Raw genomic sequence first — 14,031 nt, forward strand, 5'->3', positions numbered from 1 at the left:
TTTGTTTATTGACAACATTAAAAATACCACCAACCGTATCACTTCCGGATTCTAGAAAAATTATCAACTGTTTCTTGCGATAAAACAAGAGAGTGGATTTCACAGACAGTACCATCAAATTTTTTTGAATATTTGTCTTGAAATTGAAACACATTTTGGGACATCGTAAGAATGTCTAAATTAACGTATTTGTTAAAAACTTTTTTTTTTCTTAATTTAAGGAAATGATCCAGTCCTCGATGATTTTCATATTATTTTTAATAGGTAAGTTTGAAAGAGGAGATTCAACATAAAATTATATAAGATACACCTTCTAAAGGGTGAGGCAGAAAGGATGGATGTTTTTAGAACAGGTGTATTCTGATCTGGGTAGTGGAGTGGGGCGACTGAAGTGGCCATGTGTTCGGTAGAACATACCATTTTGTCTAGTCATTGTTTAGTCGTCATCATGGAGTCGTGGAGTGTGCAACACCGTGTGTTTACTTACGACAGTTTTGTTCGTAATTATGAGAGTATTGTGGCAGTTCAGCGCGAGTTTCGTCGTCATTTCAATCTTGCGAGAAATAAACAGTGTACCCACTCGTAACACCATTTTACGTTGGGTTCAATAATTTCGTTCAGTAGGAACAGTGATGAATAAACGACCGCCAGGGGCTCATCGCGCTGTACGCACTCCAGAAAATGTGGAAAGAGTTCGGCAAAACCATACTCCATAGTCCTGGCTGGTCGATCTGCTAGGAGACATTCTTCTGAACTGAACATCAGTAATCGGTCAGTAAGGCGTATTTTACATAACGATCTAGGATTTCATCCCTTCAAAATTGCCATTGTTCAACAATTGAATCCTGGCGATTATGTAAAGTGGCTAAATTTTGCTCGAGAAATGAAGGCCATACTTGACCAAAATGAAAACATCATTTTGTTTACGACAGATGAAGCACATTTTCATTTGAATGGTAACCGTTAATCAGCAGAACTTTCGTTATTGGTCAGATGAAAATCCAAAATTAATGCATGAGAGACCATTACACAGTCCCAAGTTGACAGTTTGGTGTGCTGTGAGCAGTACAGTTGTTATTGGTCCATACTTTTTTGAAGACGACAACGGGACCACTGTAACTGTAACCTCGGAACGTTGTAGACAGATGTTCACTGAATTCTTCCTACTTGAACTAAGAAGAAAACGTATTCCTATCCGGCAAGTATGGTTTCAGCAGGACGGGGCGACAGCTCACACAGCAAGAAATTCAATGGAAGCAATTCGGGCTGTTTTTCGTGGTCGCATCATTTCTCGGTTTGGTGACATTGATTGGCCTCCTCGTTCCCCAGACCTGTCCATGTGCGACTACTTCTTGTGGGGTTTCCTCAAGTCACGTGTTTACCAGCATAAACCACGTACACTTCAAGAACTAAAGGAAGCAATTCGTGTGGAAGTCGAACAAATTGGCAGGGCAATGTTAGAAAGAGTAGAAGCCAACTTCCGAGAGCGGCTTGTAAATTGCATCGCTGAAAACGGCCATCACCTGTCAGATGTTGTTTTCAAACATTAATTTTCTAAAATGGTAAGATCATGTGAATATTATTCTGTAAATAAATGTTTTTTTTATGCACAGGTAACGACATATTGGTTTTTTGAAAACCGTTCATCCTTTCTGCCTCACCCTGTATAACATTCTATAAGATACATCTTCTGCTATCTATAAATCTTTTGTGGAGTATAAGACTTTATACTTATCTTTAATGGAGAAAGCAGGAGGAAATTGAAACTGTTGAAACTCTTGCACTAACCGTTTTAATTAAAAAAAAGAGAATTTATGAGATAAATATCGGCCTCATGTTAGTACAAAACAGTAGTACTTTACTATTTTCATTTACAACGTCAAATTCTAGAAATAAAAATAATTGAGAAAAGTCTTAATTCCAGATTACTTTCATTATATGGCGTGAAGAATTTGAAAGATAGTATACTGCATCAGATTATTCACGTCCAGAAAGTGTATTTAATAAAATTTTACTTCTATATCATCCATTATTCTTATTGTACTCTATACATTTTGGTGGCACGTAATAGAAAGGCATATGCAATTAGTCGTTTTACTATGGTATTTTACACAATGTATCAAATACCTTTCACCGCTTACATACGGTTGTGAGTTTGCCATCACGCTGGATTTTAAGTAGTAACTGTGGTCTGCAAATAAGAATTAATTGCCCAGTGATAATTCTTCTCACCAAAACACAACGTGTTCATTCATTAATTTTAGAAATATAACACAAAAACCCCGTTAATGTAATTCACTTGTAAGAGTGCCACATTTGTATTACATTAGAAATTAGTAAAAGCCACATTATTCAAATGACCACAAGAGGGTTTCTTTGCGGCACAAATGGCGTTGACCATAACACCCACCAGATAAAACACGTGTTGTCAGATAAACTGGAAAAGATTGTAATGGCCGCATTTGTTCTCAAATTACGCACGTGACTAATCAGTTATGCCCGACGTCAGGCTTGATTACATCTAGTAACTTTTATGGTGAGGCATAATTTTGAATGGCTTCACATTCAATTTTCTAAAAAAAGGCTGGCCTAAAAGGATACCCTGTAAAATTTATAATTTTAAACGTTTTTATTACTTCAGTTCTTTGTCTGTCAGAACCCTTTAAGTGATCCCTTTAAGATCACTTTTGAAGGGTTGGCGCTGTCAGGGTCAACCATTTATGACAGGTCACCTCTCTCAGTTCCAAGCACTCTTTCGGTGTTAAACAAATTATTTTTGTTTTATTTTGTAGTGTGAAAGTTACGTTATAACTCGTACTATTTATTTAATTTATTGATAACATTTGTCGAAATCTTTTAGTAACAAGCATCAATTAAATAATTAAAAATTTTATAATTTTTACATTTTGATACACAGCATTTTACACTTATTGATCTTAATAAATAGCCATGCTTTTTACCGTTCCCTATGTAAGTAGGAACAAGTAAAAGTTTTTATATGTACTGTGATGTTTTTATATATTAGTGCAATATCTTTGAAAATCTGCATTGTATGCAATTTTTAAATGAGACTAAATAAAATGTTATATTTCAACATTTCGTAACATAATCATAAATATTTTTTAAAACCGATCTAGTTGGTCTTAGGTGCTTTTTTGGAAATACCGGCAGGCCAGTCATCGGGTCTTAGAACCAAAAGAGTTAAGTAAAAATTATCTTATTATTCATTTTTATGTAAATGTAGTAATGTATTTATTTTTAATATAATACAGTTAAATAAAAACACAGAATAATAAATTTGTTAGCCAACTGAACGACCCGTAACCATGGTATAGTTTTCAGAATGATATCAACACTCATGATCTAGTAACTGAGTTGGATTAGTTGGTTTAATTAAAAGTGGAACAAATAATATAATGTACAATCCCTTACACAAAGCATAGCAAACAAAAATATTTGCATTAAGGACACTTTTATTGTCGACTGTCTATTCCATATTACTAAAACATGGAGGTAAATTAAATGACATATGATCACATGTAGCTTGCTGTAAACTTGCGCTCTTGACCGTCAGTTAGTATGAATTACAAGTTCAGTAGGTATTTAATCGATTTAAAATTAGTTTATAGAGGAACTTGATATAATGAAGTATCATTACATTTAATTTATTATTCGAACAGTAGATTTACAAATTCTTTTGCTCATCATGTTTGAAAAACTACGACGGTGATATCCATGTATATACAATGTTGAGTATAAATATATAAGTTCATTGTATCATATAGTATTAAAAATATATGCTTATATATATATGTTTATTATTATTATTTATGTATATATATAATTTATATATATAATTTACCCAGATACAGAAATTTCACTTCAAATTGGTTTAAGTAATATTTATTATCTTGAACAAAAGTATATTACCTAAAGGTGTGTATCCTTAGTGGGACATATAACTTAGGTATAACTCTAGGTACAAATGCCAATACTAATGTTGTTAGGAGAGTTGTAAAATGTAAAAAGCCATATTTACAAGATGTCATGATCTAAGCATAACAATTCAGAACTACAATTCAACAAACGTATTTGAGCCACCATCTGTTTTGAGTAATGTGGCCTCCACATGCTAATGCAAACAGATGCTTCTTCCGCTATACCCCGCTTCACCAGTCCCAAACACACATAACCATGCCACGTTCTTCTCTACGTGATTTGCCTGTCAATACTGGTATTGTGCTGTCAACTGCATTTGCAAACAAAGAAAATTTCCCTAACTGCTTTCGATTAATTCATACCTTAAAAGCTTCATTCATTGATTCTTACGTAATTTAATAACTTAGCTTCCAATAATGTTCTAGACCTGCAACATTTCTATAGATAATAAAATATACAAAAACAAAGTAATAAATATATAAATGCAGAATAGTTCATAAAGAGAAATTTATATTATAAAATATTAATAAATCACAATTTTTCAAGAATTTTTAAATTATATTTACTCTTCCAAATTAGTGGTTTTTAAAAATTAATTATGTATTTTATCATTTTCTCGGTATGTTTTTATTCATCTTGATTATTTGCTAATAAAGTAGTAATTCTAAAACGAAAAACATTATTTAATTATCTTAAAATTTGAGTTATTGAGAATATTAGTTAGTGGCATTTTGTACACAAATAAAATAAATCCTTTGTTATAATCAAATGAAAGCAAAGAATATACGTTCGATTAAAATTAGCAACACGTGACTTTGGATCCACATGTGGAAAATGTTATGAGCTCAAATAATAGAATATAAAATGTGTAAAACTATGAAAAGGGAAAAGAAAAATAATAACATTCTTTTACAGTCAATCAATTCTTTAAATCGCTACAGTCTTCACTTACAGTGACTATGATTTAAAGTGTAACGTTAGTTTAATATCATAAAGCAACTTAGTAGTTAATGTTTTGACCTACTATTGCTAAACTAGTTCAGAGAAACCATTTAAACTTTCACTCAGTACCTTCAAAGCAATTTATAGTTACCTTTAATTTGATGTTTTGGTAGCCCATCCCCACTACTATTAACACATTTCGTTTATGTGCAAATAAAAGTAAATATTACATTGTGAAACGTTATTTTAAATATACAAGTACAAGTTCAAACCTCGTATCGTAATATATCTAAAAAACTTGTTTTGGTGTGGGTTTCAATTAAAGTAGTAGCAATAAAGTCAAAACATCTACTATTATCCATACTCTTTTGAACATCGTTTTAAATTTAATATAGAAAAACAAATTCTTTCTTCTCCAAAGTGTTTTACAATGCAAGACTTTTTTAAAATGATGTACCTACATCTTTATACATTTGCATTAAAAATCTATTAAGTTTTGAGAATATGAGCTTCGGTTTCTTTTAAACCTGGTATTTTTACAAATCTGTAATTTTAATTTAGCGAACTGTTTAGTTTCACTTTTATGTGAAACCTGTTGAAGTTAAACCTATGCAGGTAGCGTTTGACTGCTATACACTTCAGAACAGTTGTTTGAAACAACCTGTATCTCTGTGTTAGTTTCATTAATTTTAAGTGTTAAATTTGATTTGGCACTTATAATAAAATCTTTAATACAGTAATTAAGTCTAAAATTAGTAAATGTTTGGTAAGTATCTGTATAATGTGTATTTGAGTGTAAAATATTTTTACTGATACAAATTGTTGTTTTGTATATTCCATAATGTTTTAGTTTTATAACTTTTTAAATGAATATTCAGTCATTTTAGTATTTAATGCTCATTGTTCATTATTTATTCTACCAAGAGGAATGTTACGCATAGATCTAAAATCAAATTATTTACGTTTCAGTGACCATTATTTAGTGATTTATCAGATTTGTGCAGCACAGCGTGTGATATATGTGTGCGATGTGGAACTTGCCAACCGTACTAAGCGGTGTTTGATTTACCACTGAATTTACAGAACCGACGGGTGTTGCTGCTTTGGTAACGTGAATATTAGAATTTGCCATTAGGCTTGTCACTGTGAAATACTTTGCGGTTGACTTCTTTGCATTACTTTCAAGACGAATAGATGTATTACAGCAATGTCAACAAAGTTGTTATGTTTTCTAGAAATTTTACTAGTAACTATTGTACTAGTAGAGAATATCATCCGCCTATAACAATTAGATAAGCACCATTTTTGCCCTTCCCTTTGTGCATAAGTGAGTGTATCCACATTATATTGAAACTGTTAGCAAAATTAATAAAACGAAATAGTAACCCTTCATATTGGTATATAGGTGAAAACCTTAGAAAAATGTGTTAATCGAAATTTAAAAGTCAGTGTTTGGTATAACCTTATATGTACAAAGTACGTAGCACATTTATGTACACTTTTATACGATTTCTAAAAAATTAAAATAATGTATCTGTATTGAATCTGCATGCTTTTATTTCCGGACAATGCCCTTTACAAATTCGTAACATCATATACCAATGATAGATCATTCAAACACAAACAATAATCGTAGTGGATATAAGTTTAGCTATGACATAAAACAACAACTGTATCAGTTACATACATCAATATAACAAAGATTATGGAATAATATGAATAAATAATAATTTAATATTAACAAAAAAAATATATAGTATATTCTAATTGCGATTTTGTGATATATTTTGTAGACGTATATATGTTTATTTTATTCCCTTTTAAGAAATGGTACGAGAGAGGACGAGACTTGCATGTTTTTGCTTTAGTTTTATTACTGCTATTCAGTGCCCCACAAAAAACCATTATATAAATTCAGACATTCAATTTATATAATGCAGGATTACGTCACTCCGGTTAGGTATTTTATTTATTTATTTTTATTTTCCAACGGCAGCAGCCAATTTACAAAGACAAGCATAGATAGTAGAATACAGCGGAAAATAAAATTAATATACGAAATTAATAATATCAGACGAAAAATCTACATAAAGTAACAAAATAGGTATCATACAAAATTTGATAATAAATAATAAGTATTCAAAGATATAACAAGTTATAAATATACAAAACATAACAAAAAATAAAAATAAAGATTAAAAAACAACAATAATTATTCAAGTATGGAGACAACTCAGAAAATTAATTTAGATAAATTGTATTTTACTTAAAAAACAATAAAAAAACAACTAAAGTATAGGTAGACAACAACAAAAGTAGAATAATAGGCTGTAATTTGTAATTTGCTTAAATCTACAGCCAACTTCATTCATGAGAAATAATAGTCCTTTTATGTCCTGTGGAAGGACAGAAAATCAGGTAGAAAAGAAATTATAACAAAAACATATAACCCCTGCATACAAAAAAGAAAGAATACCATCCTTGTAAACGGTAGAATTCAAGAGACTCAGCAAAATCCTATGGGTATACTTGCACCATAATTGAACTAAATCTAGTCTATGTAAAACCGGTGTGTAAAGATAAGAACTAAATATGAAGTTTTTCTCAAAATATCCTTTCAATATTTAAACTTTTTATTGCTTTATCTGCATAATCATCTAAGTTGCCTACGTAGAAATTACGATGTATTCAAAGTTTAAAGTATGTAGCTTAATTCGCTGTTAATATATCCAACGGAAATCGACACACATCGAGATACTCAGATAGAAGATAGAAGATTTTCAATAACTCTGAGTGGTAACTAAGTATTCAAAACTTATAATATTATACATATTATATATAACCCTAAGTACGTCAAACTCAATGGACCATCTTGCACAATCGCCGAATACTATCTGGTGTATACTATAAATTAATATAATGGAGTGAGAATAGACCAAATATAAAGTAGTAAAATTCTTTACAAATCAACCTGTCCTAAGAATTAGATTAGTATTTTTTACAAGTATAATTATACTGTTGTTTTTCTCTTGCTATGACCGAGACCAATAAAAAAGTATTCACGAACGCTCATCCAAACTCTATGTTCACTCATAAGACATGATTTTCTTATATATACTACAGGTCTATTTCTATTCGATATATCAAGCCACACATAAGAAATAAATTTTCCAGCTCAATTTTTGATTTCCTACGCTAAAGCTCAGCTAACTGATTTAATTCTGATAACTCCAGCAAAAGTTTTAATAATAATAATGCCATAACACCATTTAAATTAACCCACCAATCATAATATACAAGTGAAATACGTATCTGCAGCCATTGTGACAAATTTTGCTGATACCACATGCGTGAGCTACAAATGGAATACACATATGCAGCCATTGTGACAAATTGTGCCAGTACCCAGTGACTTTTCACTGTAATGACTAATGACAGCTGTTTAATAAAGCGGATGTGCATACCCGTAACTGAATGTGTACCACCTCCACAGCGACTCTTGTTATAAATCACCGACTGTACAATTCGAATCTAATGGATCCCTTGGTACCGAATCATTGTAGAGACATCATTTGTATTAATGTGGCTTCGCAAGGGTACGAAGTGGTTTTGTTGAATAATAGATTTTTAACCATTATATCATATTTTACGTTATCTTGTTTTCAACTAAAAAGCTGTAATACTCACTATTGGTAGTACGCACTAACTATAATATTATAACTGTAGGTGATATATTATTCAAACTTGTGACACACTGACATTTAATAACTGTGAAGTATCTTGCCACAATTCATATCCACCTGAAAAGATCCACTAAATCAAAATTATTTATTTAAATCTTTTATAAAAATATGAGTAGCACTATATACTTTACCAGTTGTTTGTTTAAATTCAGTATAGCTCTTTCTCTTTATTGAACTTTAAGAGAATTTCCATCGCTAGTGCTTCGTTATTTTATTTAGTCAAGTTAATTGAAGTAAATATATTTATTTATTATTTCGTAGAATACGTAAAATTTTGAAAATGTTTTCAAAACATTTCTCCCTTTCACTTCTACAATCTAACATGTAATAACATTTAATAGGTATATTTTCTAAGTTGCTTATACAGTACAATTGTTAATGAGGATGATAGCAAAACCATTATTGACTATGTATGTTACTAAAGATGGTTAATATTCATTCTGTAAATCATACATTTGTTCCGAGTTTATATAATGGATTTTGAATGAAAATAGTAACGGAAGAGAACAGAATGAACTGTTTCAGTGGCAACGATAAACTAAATAAAAGTAAAATCTTCCAAATTCTCAGAAGCCTTGCATGTGTAAGTAAATTTTGCAAAATTTAATTTTCAAACTAGAATAGTGAATTAATAATGGAACAATGTACAAAGAGTTAAAGGTCAGACATGTTGGACTGGGTGGTAACTACGTCACGTCTCCTCTGCCGGAAATAACTCTGGAGTTAATAACGTCAAATTTACCACCATCTAGCCAATATGTGGTGTACTAAACTTTATAATCGTCTGGGTGTTCCCTCTATAGTACCTTTTTTATATATTTATTAAAACAATTACGCTTTTTATGAAACTGAATTACTTACATTTAAAGAGTAATGCAGTTTATATCATACAATGTAATACGAGTACAGTTTTTTCTTATTTTTCTTCAGCAATACCGTTACAAATACGATTATAGCTAGTAAATTAAAGAGAATTCAAATTATTTACAGTAATCCATTCACATACCATCGATAATTTGTCAACAAAAATAAGATCCGTGTTATGTGCAAGTACGACACAGTCGCGTAATTCTTAACACACATATTATTCTCTCTCATAGTATTTTGTAAGCAAGCATTTTAAACATACTAGCCCTCAATTTTTTGTGACAGTATAAATCTAAGTCAATATTTCTTTCTTATGGTATTAAACTAGACAAAAAAAGTCCATACATAGTTTGAAACAATGAAAGGACTAATATAATAATAACTAATATTGGAATAGACCGTGCGCCGAAAGCTACCAGGCATTGTATAAGCACATAACCTGATTTCAATAGAAATTATTAGAGCCATTCGCTCTTAAAAGAAGATCGATGGAACGAAATAGGAAGTTTTCAAAAGAACTTAGTATTTTAAATGGTAATTCTGTCACAGATCATACATTTTTGTTTGATGCCTTAAATCAACCAACATATACTTATGTTAATATAAAATCAATGTAAGCTCGCCAACGTTTTCCCTCTCTTTAACTAGTTTCCCAACGGCAACATTCTTGTTATTTATGTATCTAACTGTAGGTAATATCTAATCGTATTTCATTACTTTCATTACTCTTCCAACCTCAAGATATACGGAGTGTTCCAAAATTACGCACTCAAAAAGGATCTCGGAAAGTAGAAGAAATAAATAAAAAAATTAATGCACTAATTTGTTCGTAATAACAAAACAAAAAAGTCAAGTGGGTTATTGATTGCAACTTTCACTTGCAGAGCTCAAAAAACTTTCATAAAACATTTCAAACTGTCACAACACTATTATTAGTACGTATATTTAAACGTCTTTTACGAATCCTTCGCCTGTAATTTCTTCCAACTTTTAAATATTACAATTGAAAGTGTTTAAAGACCATAAAGCATAAAGTGTAGGGTTCGAATAAATTTTTTTAAATGTGTTTGTCCAAGCAAATTAAATAAGTGTTTTAGTGATTTAAATATAGCATATATGTTATACTTTCCTAATGGTTTTTTTCACATAATTCTGGCAACTTGCCATTAGGTCTTTCACTGTGAAATTGTGCGAGGTTGACCTCCTCACATTACTTGAAAGATGAATAGATTTGTTACAGCTACGTCAGTAGTGTGTTTCTCTATTATATAAACACTATTGTTGCCCTTCTCTTTCCTTAAAAGTAAGATTAGAATATTTCAAAATTATTTGAGAAATTTAGTTCATATAAGTTAGGATTACGCTACATCATGTTAGGCGTATCAGACTTTGCTTAAATCTAGAGGTTCCTTAATTTTTGACGTATAATGGTCATTTCATGTTATGTGAATAGACAGAAAATCAGAGGGAAAATATATATTAATATCCTCTAAGCACACAGAAAAGAAAGTACCGTTCTCATAAACAGTACAATTCAAATGTCATTGATAAACTTGTACCGTAATTTAACTAATTATTGTATATGTAAAAATTTTTAAGACTAAAATATGAAGTCGTTCTCGAGATATCGTGTCACTATTCCATCATTGTAAACGCTCAGCTGCACGCTTATAATCGAACGTGACGTTGCCTATGTAGATATTTTATTACGCAAAATTTGAAATGCTTAGCTAATTTGTTTTTAAGACAGCGAACGGAAACAAACACATGTCAAGATGGATGTCAAGCTAGATTTTAGTAGCCTCTCGACAAAGTTCTAACTGGAATAATAGTGGTTCTGACTCTACATGACACTGTACCCCACAGTTCCCGTAGGGACTCACTCAGTTATTATGTGATGGTAAGTCCCATTCTTTCTTACTGTGAATGAATATACTATGCATACCTCTTTCTCTACATCCAAAAAATAATATTGCAGGCGTTTTAAGGCTATATTAACAATAGCCAAGTTAAACATTTATGGTTGCTATTTTGCCAAAAACCATACATTAATATGAATAAAGTTTTCAAATTATTGATAGTAGGAGAGGATGGCCCTAAGACCACTTACTCGACTCAATAAATATGCTCATAAGTTTTACAGTATTCATAATACTGAACTATTTATTCGCTTAAAATAGTTTACTCCTATTAATCAAGTAATAAATAATACCGTTTTTTTTATTTATTTTGGGAATGGATGATATAAAATTAATTCTGAGTAGTAAATATATTTCAATATACGGAAGTAACGAATATATTTGGGTTTTATAATTATTTTTCGGGTAATTATAAAAACCTAAACATTAAAAAGCACTCTACTATGAAAATGAATTTGTTAAAATTACAAAAAAAGAACTAAAATCTCTTGATTAAACACGGTTAATAAAATAAAAAAGATCAAATCGGATTAGACGAAATGAAGTATTTATTATACGAACGACGCCAGTGAACTGCAAACCATACTTTTCTCTTACAATAGTCGAGTGAATTTAAAACTTGTACTACAGTGTTGTTCTATCCCTTGTGGATAAAAACATTCTTGCGACGTAAAATAAAGCAAAATTCACGATACCTAAAATATTATGCGTGTTTGCTGATACATAACATTCCACTCATATTTAACTTTTAGAATAACCTATTCTATAATAATGAGAATAATAATAAATCTGGTAAAATATTTAAAATAATAACAGGTTATTTACGATTGTTTACAGGTTAGTTACGACTGTACTAATATAATATTTCAGACAGTTTAAAAGTACGTAAGCTTAGTTCTGATGCCTCATTGGTAAACATGTCACAGCGCCAAATGTTTGACACGCTCGGTATTATATCAGATATATGCGCGCCTTCAATTCTTAAGAAGGCATTTAACAGTGTATTTTTCTAGAATTTCGAGAATACATATTAGGTAGGCCTATCTATTAGTAGATTTTACATTGTGTGCAAAATCAAACGCTAAGTCATGGATTTACTATTGGGGTAAAGTGGAGAACAATAATGTGTTTACTTTTGGACATGTTGTACTTATGGATCAGGTCACACACTTCCAGAGAGTTAAAAATATTTTGATTTTAAATTTAAGCGTAATACAACAGAAAGAAAGGCAGGATTGATCAAGATTAAATCCATTAATCATTTAGAAGTATATATATTTTTATGAAGAGATTAATTTAACATATGTTTCATTGTTGATTCACATGTATTTTAATTTTAGGGATTTTCGGGTATTTATTTGTATCTTGATAAAAGAAGCATACTTTTGAAATCAGTTCAAAGTTTCCCCCTAATTTTTCTGTTAATAAGATCGTAGTTATTTGTGCCACAAAGCTGCTAAGATATCAGCAGCAGATTTCCACATTAGGCATTTTCTCTCGTCATAATTATTTACTATCTTCGATTTGTTATTATTTATCTTGAAAATGTAGAATAAGTTATTAGATGAATAAAAAAGGTTAGGTCCACCTTCCGCATTTTGAAGTGTTTGTAATTTGGCGCTTTAACAGATTTTACCCCTATAATCTGGAGAAACCTTCCATTCAAATACATTAAAAAATGTTGGGAACGAAACTTTGCATCGTTTTGACATCAGAGACACCTATAATTAAATAGTGTTTGCCAGGTTAACCAAAAGCAAAGTACTGTAATCTATATGAAATCATGTTCGAATTGTTTCAAGTTGTTATGCCAGATGATAAGAGCAGTTTCTTCTCGTAAAGTGATTTAACACGCAAATTGGAGTGTGGATGCTCCTCATCCGAGAATACCGGATATGCCAATTAATGATACAGTTTATATCCTGAAATTATGATTCAATAATCTGTAAAATAAGGTAAAAATTTTTTTAGAAGCGCTACAGCAGTATCGGTGTTTAAAGGGAAGCATAATAATTAATATTAGTTACCCAGTGCCTCCTAACTTTAGTATTACTAAATAACTATATTACTGCTCTCTCAGAGAGCATGGTTCTAGAAACATATGGTCGACAAATCTGCAGGCCAGGGAGGCGCGATTAGTAGTTTATAGATCTTAAGTAGAGTGGAAAGGACGAAGAATAAAGAAAGAAGTGTTTGGATTATAAAAAACATCCGATTTCGTTATGTATTCCCTCCTTTATCGTTATATAGTATTCTCATTATAATTTATTGTGGTTAATAAGCAAATTGAAGTTGGTTTCGTAAACGTCACAAATTTAATGTTTTGATAGTGGAAGGGAAAATGTGTATATGAGAAAATTATTAAAATTATTATTTACTTTTACAACAACCAAAGTAATTCAGGAACCAATAAAAAAGTTTGAGTCCTAATTTATGAGTATTTATAGTAATAAAATATTTCATGTTGATTTGAATTTTAATGTTCAGGATTTATATATGTTATAAATCATTAGGAAACTTTTAGAGAACTCAAACTTAAAGAAAGCAACTACTAAAAATTGTAATTGTAAAACCGTACTCATTTATTTTTATTGAAGAGGACGTTACCTCTTGAAAAACTG

The 14,031-nt window shown here is 30.7% G+C and overlaps 1 protein-coding gene across 1 annotated transcript; it reads left to right on the top strand.

Annotated features, from left to right (window-relative positions):
* The first annotated feature begins 953 nt into the window (after positions 1–953).
* On the top strand, positions 954–1,550 carry LOC124365376. The gene has a single exon (XM_046821352.1). The coding sequence runs from the start codon at positions 954–956 to the stop codon at positions 1,548–1,550; it is 597 nt and encodes a 198-aa protein (XP_046677308.1).
* Positions 1,551–14,031: the final 12,481 nt, after the last annotated feature.

This window comes from Homalodisca vitripennis, chromosome 6, assembly GCF_021130785.1.
Source record: "Homalodisca vitripennis isolate AUS2020 chromosome 6, UT_GWSS_2.1, whole genome shotgun sequence".
NCBI classification, from domain to species: domain Eukaryota; kingdom Metazoa; phylum Arthropoda; class Insecta; order Hemiptera; family Cicadellidae; genus Homalodisca; species Homalodisca vitripennis.

Excerpts from the sequence above, each read along its gene's own strand:
- LOC124365376 (XM_046821352.1), top strand. The coding sequence starts at position 954 with ATGGTAACCGTTAATCAGCAGAACTTTCGTTATTGGTCAGATGAAAAT.